Source organism: Calidris pugnax, unplaced genomic scaffold (assembly GCF_001431845.1).
Source record: "Calidris pugnax isolate Ruff unplaced genomic scaffold, ASM143184v1 scaffold8, whole genome shotgun sequence".
Lineage (NCBI taxonomy): Eukaryota > Metazoa > Chordata > Aves > Charadriiformes > Scolopacidae > Calidris > Calidris pugnax.
The window spans coordinates 18789711-18809509 of NW_015090830.1; the positions used below are offsets into that span (position 1 = coordinate 18789711).

Sequence of the window (19799 nt, forward strand, 5' to 3'; positions counted from 1 at the left end):
CAGTTATCGTATTTCAGAGAAAAGAGATGGAAAAGATCTATTTGATGTTCCTGTTCCTCTCACTTTCTGGCACTAAGATTTTCCTCTGTTCTCTACAACCCGCTTGGTTGATAGCAGAGGTCTCCTTGCATCAGTACAAGTGATTCCTGGAATCATTTAACCAGAAAAATGTCTTCGGTGCACACAGCTTTCATATACAATGCCTGTAACTGTTTTTTAGTTAGAAATCTATGTGTTAAGCTGCTTTTAGAATGATTTTAAAGAGTTTGTTTTCCATAGGTGGTCAAAAGTTTATATTTGAATAAATCACAAAATGCCCGTGCAAGACAGCAATGATGGAAACCTTGCACTTTGTCCTCACTTTTAGGAGGCTTTAGCCTTTCACAGTGGATTTGTACATTCTGTGAAGTGGATATAAGTCCTGGTTTTCATTTGACATTCAGTGGGCTACAAAATCCCTTTAGGAAATATGAGATGTCCATGCTAGTCTTTTAATTAATTTAAACACTTTTAAGAACTATAAGCTGTTTGTTCCAGCTGTATTATTGCTGTCCTAAGAGGGATTTAGTATGAGTGACCTCGTGAAATAATCCTGTGTTGAATTGAACAGTTTTTAGGTGGGGGCTATTTTATATACTTATTTCCTTAGTTTGGGGCTTTTTGTTCTCAGAGTGGATGTTAAGAAAGTACAAGTGAGCAGTATGGTGCTGCTTTAATAGAAAAAGCTAGTGGCATTCTGGGATGGTATTAACAGGAATATTACGTGTAAGAAACACCTGGGAAGTAACTATGCTGCTTTACTTGAATTGACGAGATTTTGGCTGGCATTCTGTCTCTGATATAAGGCACCCCATTTTGAGAGGTGGAGATAATTTGGAGCAAGTCCAGAAAAGGACAGCACAAACAGCAAAACAGTATGAACAGGAAAGCAGTCCAAAGACAGGCATAGAAATCAGGACTGAATGCATTCTTTTATCTACAGAGAAAAAGAAAATGAGGCTTCAAAGGTTTGAGAGGTTGATACAAGGATGACTGCAATGGGCAAGTTTTCCATGCCCATCGCGGGTAGGACCAAGAGTGATTGGCCCAGTTTTCTCAAGAGATGTAGCATCATACTGGGAAACAGGTAGCAAGGGCAAGTAGGGAAATGACCACCGAAGGGAGCTGGGCAAGTCCTTTACAGGAGAAGCTAGACAAGAAATTGATTGCAATTCTACCAAGCACCCTCTGGGCATCTCTGACCCAGCCTCTGTTTTCCTCTGATCCAGCTCACCAGGGGCCATGCAGACTCCAGAGCTGGTGCAAGTGCACACATCCAGAAGCAGAGGATGAAAGCGTGGAGAAATGGGGGCTTTCTTCTGATGGGAGCAAGCTAGTATAACTGAGACCACCACTGTCTCCACTCGCTTAGCCAGCTTCTCTTTCTCAGTTCATACGTCTTTGTGCTGCCTTACAGTACCTGAATCCTGCAGGAAAGGGGGGAGTGGAGAGAAAAGCAGAGCTTTGCACCTCATTTGCAATTTCTCATTTGCCTGACGGGAGTGAGCAGCGCTGCACTGCCTGATGGCTGGGGGGACCCTGCAGCAGCACACAAATAGGACACAAGGACCGCATGATACAGTCACAGGGAGCAACAAGCTGGGAATGGTGAGGGGGAGCCTGATAGTCTAACAGATGGTACTGGGGATGAGTAGGAAACTAGTAGTGATTGCAAAAGACAGTTGGGAGCTCTTCTTTTTGTTCTGCGTTGATTTAGAAAATGCTGATCTGCTTAACTAGTCATTTTTTGGCGGGCTCCTCCACTTACGGAGGAGTTAGAGAAAATACTCAGGGGGGCATAAATCAAAAGAAGTTTGAAAGTCACTGGCAAAGCTGGAAAGTTTGGCTGCTTTTGGAAATAGCCAAGAGTTTAGTGGAAGAGGTAGGTTCAAATATCTGCTCTCTCTGATTCACAGGGGATTGAATCTGAGCTTCCCACTCTCTTGGAAGGGTGCTTCCGCCGCCAAGAGCAATGAAAGCATTCAGGAGTGGGGCTGTCTTCCTCTTGTTTTGTGAATAGTTTCTTAAAGGTTTTGGATCTATCATAATTTGGAAAAAGAAAAAAAAATTATATTGTGGCATAGAAAAGCTGCTTTCCTCCCAAGTCCAATGATGACACTGGCAGACAACTTAGGAAAATGTGTGCTGTGTCTTCTGTACAAATAATTGTATCTTAAAAATATTTTGCCCTCTATTAATCCAATTTTATTTATTAATAGATTATTAGCTTATTCCTAGTTACAGAGAATCACTGTGTCTATTAACTAGAGATGCTTTTTGTAGGGCCATCTAAACTTGCCATGCAAATGCCTTCTTGAGACAGATTCCTCCAACAGTTCTCAGCTACTTCAGGCACCAGGATGAAAATTTTTGGGGTTTGCATTTTTCCCTTATGCATATAAAGCTGCTTTTTTTTTTTTTCCTTTCTTTCCTTTTTCCTCATCATGTACACACATACCCCAGGCCCAATAAACACAAGAGAAGGTCTTCCCTTGCACTTCTGCTATCTTGGGGTCTGCTGTTGACTTCACCCATTTCTGCCCAGCCCAGTTTGCCTATTAACAGTAAAATCACGGTGGAATTTCAACTGAATAACTGAGCGTGTTTATGAGAGCAGATGTGTTATTTATACATCAGACACCAGAGGAACGCATGGTTGGCCATGGGGTGTAGAGTCTGCCCTTTGCCTATGACACGCAGTTGGCTTTCCAAGTGATTTCCTTCTCACAGCCGATAGACGTTGACTTTGGCAGCATCATTAGCGATAGACCATGTATCATAGTTAATCATATCTGCTGAAAGGCTTTAAAGACTTCGCGTATCCTTCTCAAAAAACCCAGTGTATTTTCTCATTTGTGTTATTTTTACCATAGGTCTCTAGTGTATGGTCATTAAATATACTTTCAACCCTATTTAGCTGCGCTTTATATCCTTAAACTGACATATGTCTGAAAAGCGCAGCATTTGTATGGAGCCCAATTCAAATATACAGTTTTGCATCTTGCTTTAAAGAAAACTTAATAATTAAGCTGAGATTGACATAGATCAAAACATTGGCAAAAATCGTTGGAAACAGTGACTCATTTTTTATTTCAATTAACAGTTTCTCAGTTTCACATATAAACAGTGAAACTGTCAAAAATAATTATCACAGAGGGAGAAAACCCCTATTTCACTCCAAGGTAAAGAAAATAGGCTAAAACAATAGCTGCATGTACTGATCAGGCTATCAATGAACCCAGATGAATCAGAGAGCTTTTTTCTTCTCTTGGCAGGAATCCTGTTAGTACTTATTTTTGTATCCTTTGAAATATTAGTATATTTACTTGTTTAATAACCTCTGCTTGTTGAGGAAAGCTTTCAGTTTACAAATTTTGTAATGATATAAGTATTTTAAATGCTCTTTTCTTATTATTATTTATTTGTACAGTGGAAATATAAAAGTTATGGGACTTTCCAAATTATCAGAGACATTCTGTTAACTAATCACACTTGTAATCTGAATTCTAATTCCAAACATTTGATTTAAAAATCCTCTGTGGCTCTTTTTGGCACTTGCGTTTTTTTAACTTGGGTTTGGTTTCTTTGCTTTTTGCCTGACAAACTCAGGTGAATCTGAACTAGCTGTAAAATTGCAAAAATCTTTTTGTTGCTCATAAACTCTGTCATCTGAATAGGGGGAAAAAAAGAGTTTATTAAACATATGCTGAACTTACTGGCATGATAACTCATCTCCTGTGGAGAAGAATGAAATTACAACATTCTCCTGTTTATTTTTTTGTTTCCCACCCTATGTTGTATGTTTCCCAGGATACGTTTCAGGTTCAGGAGTTTAAACTGAGATAAATAGTCCTCTCTGGATATTATTTCCACTGCTCAGTAAGACCACATGGAATTTTTACTTCCAGTATATGTTGAGTAATTTGTGTATTTATTCAACATTATAGCCTCCTTTCGCTGTGGAGAACGTAAGTAGAAGCGGGTTTCCTGGGGCTGAGGAGGCAGGGCTGGGTAGAGCCTGTGCTCAGCTGCCAGCTCCAGCCTAGGCTGAGTTTTAAGCCGGTGAATAATCATCTCCCCAGAGCTGCTGAGATCACTCATACGCCTAAACGCGTGCGTGGCCGTTTGACTCGGTGTGACCCCGTTTGACTCCAGAGCGAAGGAAGCGATGCCTCGCTTGACCTGAGCTGTTTGTTTCTAATTCGTCTGCGTTTGCGCGCGCCCTCCTTGTCTGCTTTCCATTAACGGGCGAGACTTTTAGCGGGGGATTTTTCACAGTTACCCCTGGCCAAGCTCAACTCCACGGGGTGCAGTTGGACGCCATCGAGTGCTTTTGAAAAACTGCCCGTGTTTTCTCCTTTCAGACCCATTCCCCGCAGAGCTGTGTGTGCCGACAGCCACTCGTGGCCCATACTCATGTTTGTATACTCTCCGTCGGTACGTTATTGCGAAGAAAAAGTTAAAACCCACTTTGGTGCCGTCTTATGAGGCTCATGAAGCCCGTGTGCACTGGTTGACCCTCAAGATGTTTACTCAGTTATTCAGCTCTTTGTTGGAAACGTCCTCTCCTCGATGGAAATTTCCTTGGGTTGGATGCTTTTATAAACAATCACAGCCTGTGTTATCTGCCTGTAATAAAACCAAATGGCTTCCTGTCACCATAACCTCTATTTAGTTTTATACCCCTCATAATTTTCTGAATCTCTGTATGCTCTTTCCTTTCTTGGCTTCACTTTGGAATAAATTCCCTCTTTTGATTTATTTTGCTATCATGCTGCCTTCATTCAAATGCCTCCTTGAAAATTTTCTTTTATAATCTGACCTTATACATGTTTCTTCCTCTCTTAACCTCTCTTAATTTTTCAGGATGGAAGGGGCTTAAACATTATTGTTCATTCTATTTCTTTAACTCATGCATCGCCTTGATTAAAATATTTAGTTAAAGAGATCATTCTGTCTCAGCGTTACTACCTGTCTTTTGTGTTCTGAGCCATCAGTGCATTTTCAGGGAAGCGCAGATTTATTTTTTGGATTGAGGGGGAGGTACAAGGAGTCCGGTTACTGAGCAGGTGTGGTGACAAATTAGCCAGGAAGCTATTGCTAATTTAACTCCAGGAGGACTTCTCTCTGAACTGTCAGCTACAATCTCTTTCTGCCCTTTTCCAGGTCCATTCTATACTCATCTGAGAAGTGACTTTTTTTTTTTTTTTTTCTTTTTTTTTCCCCTGCTCTTTCAGAGACACGTAGGTAGTTTGGGAGCGTTATTGTGAAAATGGATGGAACGTCAGACCAATCGTCTGATCAAAGGCAAAAGAGCTTCAGAGATAACATTTCCTGGAGACACGCACGCATTTCTGGAAATCGGGCCCTGGATGGATATCCTATTGCTTGCTAGCAAATGTTTTGTCTCCGTGTCAATGCCAGAATTTTAATTGCGTTTCTCCCTGACATTAGACACCTCGCCTGATGAAGCTGATGTTGCGCTGCAGCTGGAAGCTGACATGAGACTGAAGTGTCACATCCTTCGCCGTGGAATATTTGGCTCCGGCTGTTCCTTCTCGGGGTGGATTTGGGAGGCTGCACCTGTGTGCGTCGGGGCAGCGGCAGCCCGGGAGGATTCCCTGCCATAACATTTGTCTGTGAAACAGATACTTTCTCCCTGAGGAAACGGGCTTATGTCAACAAAAATGGAAACTTCAAAAAAATTTACATGTATGTAGTGCTGGGGAAAGCTAAGCATCTTTGCTCTTAAATGCGTGGGGTGATGAATTTCGTGTGCCATATCCCTCACACACACATTCTTCTTCTGTGCCAAAAGCTGAATGTAATTGGAAGGCTATGAATGTCCACCGTTGCCAGACAGCTTAAAACTGAGATACTGTGAAATGCAAACAAATGGAATTTTTTCTCTCTTGAGTGAATATGCAAGAATTATTAAGCATTAAATACCAATTGCAAGGAGAATAATTTGATGGCCAAAGACGAACCTGAGGTGGTTCTTGTGTAGACACCTGGAGCAGGAGTCCAATTAGAGTGGCCTGGACAAATGGGTTCTGCACTCCCTTGGTTGGTTAGTGTTGCAGCAGCTTCCTCAAATAGCTGCAGAAAGACATAATCCTTCACATAGGATGGGAGTAAGAGTAGTTTGTGTTCATACAACTTATTTCCTTACCAGGTGGAGGTAAATAATACAGATCCAAAATAACTTTTCTGTTATGTACTTGTGTCCACACTAGGGCAGGTGATGGTTCAGCGAGGTAAACACCGAGCAGCTCCAGATGAGAGGAGACATGATGAGTCTTGCTGGTGTTCTTACTGTCAGGGAACAGTGGCTTGCTTCAGAGGAGGAAAATTACTCGTATGCATCCAGGTGGTTCTCTCACTCCCCTACATTTTCCTTTTGCATTCAGATACTGATTAGCTACTCTTTGTTGGGGCAAAGGAGCTTGAGAGGCTTGGACTACGTGGACTCTCTTGTTGTTTTTTACTGAAAGTCTGCCAGGTAAGTAATTTTTCTTCTGTGCCTCCATCTACCATCCCTCCTTTTTTATTCTCAGTTATTTAGTTTATAAGGTCTTCAGAACATGCACGGTTCACAAGTACATGTCAGTAAAGCACCCAAGACACTAAAATGCTGATGTTTGTCAAGGTGAGAGGGTAGCAGATACAGAATAAATGAGGAAAAGAGATAGATAAACTGAACTTAGCTGCAGCCTGAAAATAAAGAAAATGGTGCTTTTTGCAAGAAAATTTGTGTTTTATAAGAACCGTGCCTTACAGACTGAAAATATAAACCTCCTTTACAAAAAGGCAACTGTACCGTTACCTCTTTTGTGAACACATCTGGTCAATGTTGATGTGTACCTTCTCTTTTGTTGTAGATCAAAATATTTTTGAGTGATCTCTTCTGACCCACCATTGCCCCTCATTGTTTAGCGTTCAATTCTGTCAGACCTTTCAGAATGCAGTGTTCCCCTATACTGCCATTAAGTTGAATAATACATGCATATGATTTAATCCAAGCTGTCTCCAGCAGTTAGTCGCCTTCTGGAGAGTATCCAGATGTTGCTTGAAAAGACATGACTGGGAAAGAAATAAACAACTTCACTTGACGAATTGGCCAGCGTATCTTTTTGTCTCGGCCATCTTCCACTTCGAAAATCTTGTTCAAGTGAAATAATTGTGCTTGAGACATAAGTAGGGTTGGGTTTTTTTCATCCCTGAAGCTCAAAGCTTTGTATAAAGATGGTAAAACACAATTATCCTAAACAAACAGAAGTGGTAACTGAGGTGCAGCCCTTGGGTTAAACCCAGTAGAAAGGCAAAGAGAGAAACCCAGGTAGTCTGGAGTATTTGGCCTCCTTCAAATATTAACAAGATCCCTTCCTGCATTAGCCAACCTTTCTGCAAAACAAAAAATTTCTTGGCTCAGAGTACGAAAACATGCCAAAAAAATAATGCTGTGTATGACTCTGGGCTACCAGGTGGGCAACACTTCCCTACTCCAAGAGCAGTAAATGTGAGAAAAATAAATGGCCAGTTCACTTTTGCAAGGGAAATGCTGCAGCACCACTGCGAACTCAAGGAACTTGAGTGGTTTTGCATGATTATTTTTTAGGTTCCCTCTTCAGTTACATAACAACATATGCTTTCCCTATTTACAATGTTAAAATAGACCAAGATTAAAAAAAACCAAATACTCCCACTGCAAATGATACGGCACTGATGTCTACCACTGACACGCCAGTATCTTTCTCACCCAAAGCCAAGATGCTGCCTCGATCTGCCATGAAATGTCTGTAATCTCAGAGCCATACAGTATAGGAATGTTCAAGGAGATGAACCCAAAGAAGTGCCTGCTCGACATCAGAACTTGGAGAATGTCCCTTAAAGTGTTGGTAACTCCCTGGATCTTCCCAGTGTTCCTAGTGGATATTTGGAGTGGGAAGAAAGAAATGCCTCAGCCTAAGCCTGAAGGCACCTGGGGGAAGGTGTCCCAAGCTGTGGGGCTTGTCAATAGTGGGGATCACTCTACTCCGGTGGCAGATGTTTTACACTTGATAGTGACTGGAAGGAAAATTTCCCACCCAGGAACTGTCAAACACAAGATGTCTGCACTGTATTAAGAGCTTTAGAAATAAAATACTAGGTTGTGATAGAGGTTTGCTTTATGTGAAGTTTCTCTCTCGTCAAAATAATTTTGAGGAAGAATTGTTTTCCTTTTTTAACACCTGTTTTTGACATTTCTGAAGTGGAAAAGCTTTTTGTTGTTGTCAGAATGACTCTGTTATGAAATGTAGATGTAGGTAGGGTAAGAAAAAAGTTATAACGAATATGTTTGAGGGATTCCTGCAAAGACTTCTTGCACATGAAATAAAAATGTACATTCTAGCACCTCTCAACCTTCCCATGTCATAAACAAATGTGGAGATGGAAAGGGCAAATTCTCAGCTGTGTGCGGGGATTAAAACAAGCAGCAAAGCCCATCTCCTCTCAGCTCCACCCTGTGCCCTCCTCTTTCCCATGAAAATTTCAAACTTCAACCAGTCACCCATACCAAATCCTGGACCTGAAACCAGCGTGATGCTTTCTTTTCAGTGGATGATGGTTTTGAGAAAGAGCAGTGCCTGTTTGCATCCATGCGGAGGTTTGGACAGCCGCGTGATGGCCCCGGTGGAGATGGATGGGTGAGCAGAGAGCAGGTGATAAGGTTAAAAGTGCAGGATGGCTGCAGTTTATCCCCGGGATATCATTAATGCAGACATGCCAATGTGTGTTTGGATTCCAGGCACACGTATCTGAATTTGCCTGTCGAAATCAAGTGGCTGCTCAAAACCTTTAGTGAACGTCCTCGGCCAGACACCCCAAAGCCTCCCGTGTTCCCCTTCCCCACACATCGGGAACTGCTGCAGTGGGTTGCAAAGTGTTGTACTTAAGAAATGAAGTCTGGAGAGAAATGAGTCTTCTGTGTGATTATTTCATCCTTTCTGGCTTCTCTGATTCAGTCTAGGGCTGAACCTCTCCCTTCTCTCCCCCTTCCCGTTAGCCCCACGAGGCCTCCCTGACCTTACAATCCGCCCACGGTTTCCATGTTACTGTCAGCCTCCTTACACTTGACTGATGAGAAATATGTGATTATTCAACACATCATAAAAACAGCCAGAGCAAATGAAGGAGAAATCTGGAAAGTATTTATAGAAAATCTGTAAACAATCATTGCAATTCAGCTATTCAAAGCTGTGCACACATTAGCTTATTAGCTGTTGAGCTGTCAGATGTTCTTCGGTTCTTTCACCTTTTTAAAAAATTAAGAACTGCTTTGTTATACTCCCAGCCATTTTGTATTTCATAGACTTTTGTTTGCAGAAACAATTTATTTTTTGAGCTACAATAACTGAGAAGAGATTTCTCTTCTTTTTTTTTTTTTTTTTTTTTTTTTTTTTTTCCCTGTGCCTACACATCGTTTCATTGACTTCAGAGGTTTGACAAGCACCAATTCACTGACATTCCTTGTGAGCTAAAAGGCTTCTCGAGGCAACTCCAAGCACATGCATCTGGTTGCTGTGCACAGCTCAACATCAGATTTGGATAAGTGGGAAGGAGGAGGAGAGAAAGAAGCAGCCATGAAACTCTTCTGGAAAGAGACACAATGCCACGGTGGGACACGTGTTGCCTCCGTGAGAGGCAGGGGAGCTTCTTACTCACCATAGCGTGATTTAACCAGAGCGGGATGACTCCATCAAGGCTTTTGGGGTAAACCAGCTCTCGATTGTAGGCATACAGTGTCCAAAAGGATATACAGACAAACTGGAACCAAAATACAAAATGGAAGACATTTCAAAATAAACGACAGACATAACTGATGGGATTTGGCTAATGCTTTCATTTCTAAGAAGGAAAAACATTTCCTACATGAAAAATGGTGATATTGCCAGATAAACTCACGTATCTCATGTTACAACATAAAGAAAGGTATTTACTCTGAGGTGCAGCGTTCTGTGTTGATACTGTGAGAAAAACCTCTTTATAAACTGCTAAGACTGACATTTTCTGTGGAATACTAGATTAGCTTTAAACTTCTTTATTTTTTTTTCCTTTTTTTTTTTTTCTCTTCTTTGCAGATGGGATCTTTTGATGGTCCAGAAGTTCTTCTAGAGGGATTGGTTGTCAAGCTATAGCATTTGTTCTGCTCAGTAACAAAGTAAAAACAGATCTTGGTAAGACAGTTCACTCAAAACTTACCCTTACCTTCACAATTTGTTAAGACTAATCCATAAACTGCAGGTGCAAGCTGCACCGTGGGCACCCGTTTTTTCCCTAACAGAGGTGGATTTACGTTGGGAGAACTTAATTGGAGGAAATGCACCCTGGTATCGGTTATGGATAGCTGGAAGCAGATTTGCACTTATTTTTTGGCCTGGCTTTGTATTTAAGCACACTTTGTGCCTGGGGTTGGACATCAGGGTGTGAGATGCTGGAAGAATGAGACTACCCTGCACCTCTGTCCTGCGGCACGGTGAGGATGCCTGGGGGGGATATGACAGCAGCATCATGAATACTGCCATGCAGGGAAGATAAATTAGCCAATCTCTCTGTCTCCAACACTGGCAGGACTTTTTTAGTGAGCCAGCTGGCTGAGCTGCTTGTGGAGCAGATTTAAGCAGCGCTTCTCAGCCCTTTGAGATTCAGAGATGGCTGCAGGCTTTATTCACACGGAGAGGTACCTACGTGTATAAGCAACCCATCAGATCCCATCCAACCCACAGCACCAGCAAAACAGCATTTTGATAAACAGCATTATCTGTGAGGGAGTAGGTGGTCCGTGGTGAATCTGATGCTGGCTATGATTATAATTATTGTTCCGTGAATCTGTTTCTCTCCAGCGATTATTTAAAGCCATGCTGAAGTCAGAGGAGGAGATGTGAGATTTTGATGCCTCTTAGATACCCTCTCATGTCCTCCTGGCCCGTGCTGCCCTTTAGAGAAATGCCCTAAGTCGATAATTCCATGGCTATTTGGACCATGAGATTAATAGAGAGGTTGCACCTCATTCACCCTTTGGGGGTCAATCTGTGTTCGCTCGGGGACAGCAACCCTAAAGTTTGTGCAAGAGGCTTTGCTTCCAACTGTAACAGGCTCAGCACTGTTTATTCTTCTAAATGGTCCAAATCCACTCTCAAATGGTAAAAGAGAGCCTACAGGTCTCTTATCTATTTTATACATGTGCATGTTGTGCTATACACCCCTAATCATTTATGAAAACATTATTTTTATGTACAGAGGTTACTTACTGTGGACACTGGGAAAGCCAGGACACTGAAAAGAAGGTCTCTGCTGGAAATTACGCACTTAGCACATCGCAGTTTCTTAATTAGTCTCAACACATCAGCCAGGAAGGACACCCCATAGAAGACAGCCTGCAAAAGCTAAAGTAATTACACCTAATGAGGGAAACTCATCCAGCTTTAATTAGCACGTTCCTCAATGAACTCTGTTCCTGCTCTTCAGGGAGCTGTTTTGTTCGTGAGCTGCAAGCCTGTGTGAGGGAAATAGCTGTTGGCTAAATCTTTTTTACTAACTGAAACTGATTAAATAAAGTTGTTCGGGATATAACTCTAACAGTATCTCGTTTAATAGACTAAACAGAGATGTGTGATGTGCTTCAGATGGGAGGGGTGGAAGGGCATGGTGAAAGCCAGATCCTTCACACTTCCCATGTTAATCGTTATGTTCAATGTATCTGAGCAGGAGAGAACAAAATATGCCAGGAAATGTTTCTTGTAAAGGAATTGCTAGATAACTTCTCCCGCCGTTTAGCCAACCCAGGGCCTGCTCTCCAGGGACTCGTGGTGCAGTTGGTCTCAGTGTCAAGTAGCACAAAATGCTCTAACATGAGAATTAGGTGCAGGAGTTATCAAAACCAGAACCTCTTTTGCTGAACTCGGAGAGATTCAGGAAAAGATTTGAAGCAAAGATGCAGACTTCAGTAACTGAGTAAGTTAAACCATTTATAACTAATGAATTTTGGAGTTGAGGGGAGAGGGGGTCTTGTGTTTTGGTCTGGTGGGGTTTTTTGTCTTTCTTTAAATCAGTTACAAGTAATGAGGCCAGGGTTGTTTGGGGAGGGTGCTAGGAGGGTTTGGTCAAGAATGGGGTAAATGCACAGTGACGAAACAGAATTCCACAAACGGTGTATGAAATGGTCAGAAAATGACGGCTTAAGCTAATATTGCTTTTCTGATTACTCCGTTTTTCTCTCCTAACGCCACACAGCGGATCGTGCTGAACCAGATTCGTCAGACGCACAAAGGCAAAACGGAGGAGAAAAATACTTCTCCCACTACCTTGCGTTCAGCACCGAGTCGAGCTCAGCTCTGTTAACTCACAGGGGGGCCTCATCTCTTTCAGGTTGTCCCAGAGCGATGCAATATGGGAAATGCAGCCTGCTGCAAAGGCTGGGCCAGCGAGCGGTGCTGCAATGGAAAGAGGCTGTGCTACAGCTTTCAGGATGAGATCTCTTTTGCCATGATCTTACTCTGAATCAGATATTTATTTAGAGAGAATCGTCTGAAGCTGTGGCTGATTACTTCACCAGTTTCTGAGGGAGCCGTGAAGGGTGGTGCTTGGGAGGGGACAGAATTAGTGCAATGCTTTTCCATCAGAAATTCCTCTATTATCAAAATATCTGAGGGATGGAGGGGACTGTGATTTCACCATGCCCATCTTCAAATTTCCAAGTTTGTAGGTACCAGGGCAAGGTATTGGAGGTCATGCACCACTCGATTCAGCTACACAGCCCCCCCTTTCCTCTCTAGAGCATGGGGTGAACAGCCACATTTTTACACAAAAAAACAAAGGGCTTCCTCAGTACCCACATATGGTTTTGGTCAACTCTGAGGCATTCAAACCAGGTCTTTTAAATGTGGTTTTCTCTCTCTCTCTCCCCCCATTATCACAATTAGCCTCTGTAACTGCAGGCATATTCTCAGTCAGTAGGGATTCAGCCCTCCAAGGCGTGGGTGGGTCTAGTTCAGAAAAGTCCATACTGGGATGCAGCATACTCAGACCCAAGCATGTGTCCAACCCAAACATCTGCCCCAATCCTTGGACTCACCAGGACACCAAAACCAAGTCCTCTAAGAGCTAAGAAAAGCCTGGTAACAAACAGAAGCTCTTGTTTCACCCTGTAGAGTCAGCAGTAACTTTCTGTGAAAAGCATGAAAAATGAACATGAGGGTGGTGACAGTCTGGTGATACATGGTGACTAATTGCCAATAAAGCAATTAGGGAGAAGCCTGGTTCCCAGAGGATGGGGCTATTATTATCTTGTTCATGGTCAGCCTTACATTAATCATGGGACAGGGATAGGCTTCTTCTTTCCCCCCCTTCAAAATTAACTAAAACAAACATTTCTGAAAAGAAACAGTCCCAAAACAGCCACATTCCCAGTCTGGTATTCTATCGTACGCAGGGGAGGACAATGTTATCTTCTATATGGAAAATGCTTGTCTGAATGTGTAACCTGACCCGTTTCTCCAACTGAACATGGAGAAGAACAACTTCTGAAGAAGTCTGAACTCCATCTCAGGAGCTTGCTTTTGCACTGCTCATAGCTCTACCCTTGTCCTTCCGTTTGTCATCATCCTGTATTTTCAGGAGCAGTGAAAGAACATACAAGTAATTTTCAAGCCAGGAAACCGAACCTTGCTAGAACCATCCCTAGTAATGCTCAGTTTGGCAGGGTGCACCACCGGTAGACTCAAGTCAGAGCTCTAAACCCCTGCTCTTCCAGGCTTATTCCTGTAAGAAAGGTGCATCCAAATCTCACAGCCCTTCACTAATGGGAAAATGTTAACAAAAAAAAAATTGACATGAAAACATCAAATTATTCCAGATGTCCTCTGAATTTCCCAAACAGTAGTGTTGGTGCTCAGAAATCCATTGCAGCCACTCATGGAGTATAAATCCGCTGGCTGTAAATAAAGAGGATCCCCTAAAGTATTCCCACACGAACAGAAGGAAGACTGGAAGCATTCAGAAAGCTAATGATTTACCCAAAGAGAAGAATATGGATATGATTATCCCTGTTGGAGAGACGCTGCTTTCCTCTTTAAACCCTGCAGAGCTCCATGGCGCTAGGTGCTGTAGAAATGCTTAATTTGGCCAGATTGATTTTCCAAACTGCGAGTCGTAGTGACAAAGACAAACCTTAATTTTTATCTGCTGCAGTGATCAAAGGGATGTTTCTGTTTAACTAACCTGACATGATTTACTTTCGCGTATAAGATCTGGCCATATGTGTGTATTGAAATCTCCAACTAGTACAAATAAATCAGGCTCCAAGCTCTGCCTTAAGGGAGGATAAATCCAATATTCTGAGTAGGCTATTAGACACAGCAGTCAACATTTAGTGTATATACATATCCATTCACATGATAGCAACCTGGAAAATATGTATACTAAACGCTGGGTCTATTTTGAAATAAATAAAAAACAGCTTTCAGGAGAACTGAAAAGTATTTCAATCATGAGAGACAAAAGCATAAGGAATAAAATGGGGCAGGATTGCAATTAATAGTTTTTAAAGGTGCAGTGCGCTCTTTATGCAATGATTTACTGATAGATTTACAACAGTGAGCAGATTTTTATAAGCTCGGATATTTCAGGCAATGAATGATTCAGCTTGTACTGTTTTGTGTCACAGACAAATGAACACAAAACAGTTTTTATCTGTCATTTCTGCTTGTTCAATAATTGGTCAATGAACTCCTTTGATACAAAACCCACTTATCTTTCTCCCCCTTCCCCCCCTACAAAAATATTTCCTTTCTGAATCTTGATTGCTGCAATCATTAACTAGATAAATGAATCTGAAGTAACGTCAGAGCTGTAGCTCTCTTGGGAGAACTGCGTGACTAGTGAGGAATTGAATGAAGTGCTAAAAGAGGGTCATATCTAGAAAAAATTCTTCAGCATCCCTCCAGCAGAGCTAGGAGTCAAGCTGCATTTCCATCCCCAGAAAATGTCACGTTTCCCAGTATTTCCATTTCAGATGAGAGCAAGCCGGCTTTCCACAGAAGGAAATTTTAAAATGCAGTTCTAAAGAGCTAAGAGGAATTTTGGGGGGAAAATTTCCAAGCAATTCAGCCAGCCAGTGCCAGGAGCCAGGCAATCGCAGTCTGGCAGGAGACAGGCAGAAGAGCTGGGCAAGCACCCTGTCCACCTGGCTCTGGGGAAGCATCCAAGGCATGGCCCAGCCCTGCCCAGTGTGGTGGATCCAGCACAGCCCAGCAGGAAGCTTTTCCCTGCTCCTCTTCCCTGGGACCTCCCAGCATCCTGAGGCGTTTCCTGGCACTACTTCCAAAAGCACAGAAGTGCAAAGCATCTGGTGTGTCCCTGGTGGACGGCTGTGGTTGACAGCCACCTCTTGTTCCTTGATGTTCCTCAGCAACAACAGGGAGTGGTTTAATGCCAAACCGTGGGACAACTGTTCTAGGTCCTGTGGAGTCCCACAGGGAGCTCCACAGCCCCCTGGGCCATGTTGTCTTCTCACCCATTTCCTCATGTATACAGCAGCTCAGGAAAGTTTTGACATGCAGAGATACCCTCAAACGCTGTCCAGATCAACAGAAAAAGAGGGGATGAGGACATTTCTCTCCCCAGACCCCTTTCATTCTTTGGCAACCCTTTCTTGAAAAAAACCCTACATCTCTGCAGAAGAAGGACTACCAGCTGTGAAAGAGTAATTTTGCATACCCCACCCCATTGCCATATTTTCTACATGAGAGAAAGGCAGCATCTTCAGCCCAAACCATCTCCCTGCTGGCTGACAGCTCTGTTTTAGCATCAGGATTGAATCAATAAGTGGTTAAAAGACAGGAGACAGAGGATTGGAGAAGTGGAGCAAGGTCCCTCGCTCACAGAGATTTAATGAGACCTGAGCTGTTCAGCAGATTCATAAATGAGCTGGGGAGGGGAGTGAACACTGAGATGGTAAAGCTTTGTAAATCTTTTTTTTTTTTTTGCTGTCAAAGCAAAGCCTGACTGCAAAATTGCCGGAGTCTCAGGATACTGAGTGCATGAAAGAAATAACAGGTGAAAATCAGTGTTGGTAAATGCAATATAATGCATTTCAGGAAAAAAAGCAACTTCAATTATATATTTTTCAACAATGGGCTCAAAATTAACTATCACCCTTCAGGAAGGAAATGTTGGACTCTCAGTGGATAGCGCTCTCAAATTGCTGGCTCCTTGCTCACCAGTAATCAAAAGGACAAACAGAGAGTTAAAAATTGTTAAGAAAAAGTAAACAACAGACAAGGAAACACCTTTAGGCCACTGTATAAATCTATGCTGTGCTCATAGCTCAGCCACTGACTGCAGCCTGCCCTATTTACCCCTTCCCGAAACTAGAAAAACTACTGCAAAGGGCGACAAGGATGTTTTAATGAAAGAAGCAGTCCTTTGTGAAGGGAGATGAAAAAGGCTCGGACTTCCAGCTTGCAGAAAAGCATAACTGAAGGGAAAATCGGGTAGAGGTCTCTAATGAGTGGCAAAGAAAAAGTGAACAGGGACAGATGATTAAATTATAACACAGAAGTCAAGGGGATCCAATTCCGTTGTCAGGAAGCAGGTTTACACCAACAAATCGAGCTGCTCTTTCACACAAGGCACACCTGAGTTGTGGCAATCATTGCCACAGGATAGGGAAGGCAACAGAAGTATAAACAGGTATGTTTTTCCTTTAGATAGATGATGGATGATAATTTCAATGAGTATTTCTGCATACCAAAATGCTGGGAGATGGGTTACTTGCTTTCTTCTCTTGATCTCATGCTTTAGAGCTGTGCCATGTACTGAGTGATAGATCTCATTTAATGGTGCCAGAGGATGGAGCTGCTTTTTTGCCTGAGGGTATGGTTGGTACTTTAATGGGGCCACTTTATCCAAAAACCAAAGGAGATGAGCTGGGCACACAGGGAACATCTTCTCTGGGACTTGGCTGGTGGTGTTGTAGTCTACTGACACGTGTCCCAGCAGGATGGATTAAATATCCTTGGGGTTTTTGAACCCTGACCACTTATTTCAAAAAAATTAATTTTAAAAAACATCACAAAAAACATAGGTATACTGATATGAAGATAACATAGCAACAAACCATGCATATACCATCCTGACTGCAGCGATATGTGCCTTCATCCTTCCACAGCAGCTTGGCCACTGAGAAGGGCACTGTTGCCTGAAACCCAGGCTCTTGTAGCCACTTCACATGGCATTCATGGCCTCCTGGTTGAAAATGTTTCACAAAATCACGGAATGGTTGAGTTTGGAATGGACCCAAATTTCCCAACCCCCAGAGGTCTCCACAGGCTCCACTTGGAGCTGGGGAGCCCTTAGGCTTCCATTGAAGTCCACCGTGGGGTGTCTTCTGAAGAATAAAATTAGAGATAAACATACCCCAGGCTAGACCTCCTGCTGGTATTTAACTCTGACAATCTCACAGAATGGACGAAAGGCTAGGAGGGACCTGAGGTCATCCTACAGATTAGCAAGTCTCCCAGAAATATGTCCCTTGTAGGAACCCTCTCCACATGCCCAGTCTTCTGGCACCGCTGCCACGAGTCACTGATGAACCACTTGGACTGTGAACAAGCCTCCTCCCCCAGGGTATCTCATGTGTTTTCATTTTGGTCTCCAGCTTGTGTTATATTAGCATATTAGGAGAACGAGAGCACATTATGGTCTAAGTTCTTCTGTATGTTTTTAGGAAATGCAGCAAGTAGTTGATAGCACTGTTAAAACACGTGTAACAATGTCACGAGCATCTCTCTCTGCCGGCTGGAATTTCTCTCCCTCGTTCTCTCGACTGATTTTCAGCCTAAGCTTGTACTCTCAATGGCAAAATTAGCACAATGCTATCCTTTATTTTACCTTTTTTGTAATTTACAAGACATAAAAGCTTATTGAAAAATTGAAGTCAAACCCCAAGCAGCATTATAGCATGTATTGAATTAGGGGTTAGATAACAGGCATCAAACTTACACCCTTCCAGGCTGGACAAACCCTATCTGTCTGTCCCTCTTCTCACTGATAGCTTGTCTCTTACGAAGAGGCAGGTAGCTTCAGAGTACTTTCTGAAAGTCAAGCAGCTTGCCAGCCAGTATTCTTTCTGCATAAAACCTGCGAATGCGTTTCACAGCACGAGCATGGATCCCTACTTAATTTCCTTTGGGGTACAAACCCTTAAAGGAAGCAGTTTAACAGCAGCAAATATACCAGCTGCATATGTCTTGAGGCACAGATGGCAGACAAACAAATAGACATATTGGTATCACTGTACAACACGATTTGCTTACCAGATTGAGGACTGTCAAATACTTCCACTGCCCACCGTAGAGGAACACTTCAGATGGCCGCTCTTCTGTTCTTACATGCGCGATGGAGTAGACGACGAAACAATACCAGACAAAAGCAAGGCAATGGTACATTGTGAGGGTAGAGATTTCCATGCTTTAGCTGCGAGCAAGTGATAATCGGTCCAAAAGCAGCTTTTCTCTTAAGGTCCTCGGTCGCTGTGCATGGGAACCGGCAGGGCAGGAGGGTTTACTTCAGAGCAGACTCAGGACACGGTCCACTTTGCTCTCGTCGAAAGGAAATATTCACAAGGCTGTGAACTTTGCTTCTATTTGCTTCCCTTCTCACTGTACAGATAGGCTGGGGGGGAAGGCAAGAAGAATAGGCTTATTCCCTGGATTTAAATGCCTTGCTCAAGATTAGTGAAGATTAGTTGCAGAGTTACATAAGTTTTGGGGTTTGTTGGGGTTTTTTTTTGCAAAAGGTGGGGGGAGCTTTGCTGCTGATTTTGTGTAACAGGCTGTTGTGCTTCAGGTAGGGTGTGAAAACAAGAGGCATTTTCCTCCCTCGTAGCTATGGGAGCAGCCATGTCTCCAGCTCAGCCTGGGAAGCCTCTGAGACTGTTTTTCCTTCATGGCAAAGGAAGAAGTGGGAAACAAAACGATCTGTGAAAGAGAAACGAGTTGGTTTGTTGATAGGCAATGGAGGTGGCAAGGAAGCTGAGAGGATCCGTAGGCAAAGGTCCTTGGGGTTCAAAATCACTGCAAGCATTGCCATTTTTTTGTGGGAGAAGGCTCTGCTGCCTTCACGCTGCTCCAAGCAGCTGGGATCTGTCACAACCACGCACAGCAGGTCGGCCAAACCCCGAGTCTCTTTGAAGCTCTGGCAGGGATGGAAACACAGGGCAAAGGCCTTGGGTGACAAACCCTAAGGACTGAGCAGGGCGTCCCGCCTACCTGCCACTCACCTCCAGATCACTCCTCGTCCCTGGCACGACATTATCGTGCTGTTGGGGCTGAAGTACAGAAGAGAAGAACTGATACTCACACACTGACCCTAAAATGAGGCGATCAAAAAAAGTTCCCATGGAAATGCTCATTTTTCCCTCCTCTCCTGCCAAGGTCAGCCCTAATTAGCGCTGGAAAATACAGACGGCATTTCCGATTTGGGCCGGAGTCTGCATAATTATGATGTTGCCAGCTGTAATTGCCACCTGAATGTTTTGTGGGGGCCTTGGTGGGGAATGGGTACCATGTCCCAGCTCATGCTCTGACCTACCCCAGGCAGGAGAGGGAGAGAAGCTGCTCCTCTCACCCCTGCAGAGGCTGTCCCCATGGGCAGGGCTGGGCTTTGGCCAAGCAGACCGCATTAAGGGATCTCTTTTTTTTTTTTTTTTTTTTTTTTCC

At 43.1% G+C, this 19799-nt stretch overlaps 1 protein-coding gene and 1 long non-coding RNA gene across 3 annotated transcripts in view; one reads left to right on the top strand and one right to left on the bottom strand.

Annotated features, from left to right (window-relative positions):
• The window catches only part of LOC106887295, a 28017-nt gene extending 16423 nt beyond the window's left edge, over positions 1 to 11594 (top strand). Inside the window, exons 4-9 of one of the 2 annotated variants that reach the window (XR_001411848.1) lie at positions 5494 to 5751; positions 6450 to 6541; positions 8638 to 8741; positions 9518 to 10011; positions 10161 to 10256; positions 11320 to 11594. This is a non-coding gene — a long non-coding RNA (uncharacterized LOC106887295). The remainder of the gene's footprint in view (positions 1 to 5493; positions 5752 to 6449; positions 6542 to 8637; positions 8742 to 9517; positions 10012 to 10160; positions 10257 to 11319) is intronic. The other variant, XR_001411847.1, reaches the window with a different exon arrangement.
• ADTRP (androgen-dependent TFPI-regulating protein) overlaps positions 1 to 18678 on the bottom strand; it is a 31649-nt gene extending 12971 nt beyond the window's left edge. The window contains exons 1-3 of the mRNA XM_014940759.1: positions 18396 to 18678; positions 11331 to 11465; positions 9745 to 9846 (exon numbers count right to left, since the gene is read on the bottom strand). Coding sequence (XP_014796245.1) covers positions 9745 to 9846; positions 11331 to 11465; positions 18396 to 18548 — 390 coding nt within the window. The 5' untranslated portion in view covers positions 18549 to 18678. The remainder of the gene's footprint in view (positions 1 to 9744; positions 9847 to 11330; positions 11466 to 18395) is intronic.
• Between the last annotated feature and the right edge of the window lie 1121 nt (positions 18679 to 19799).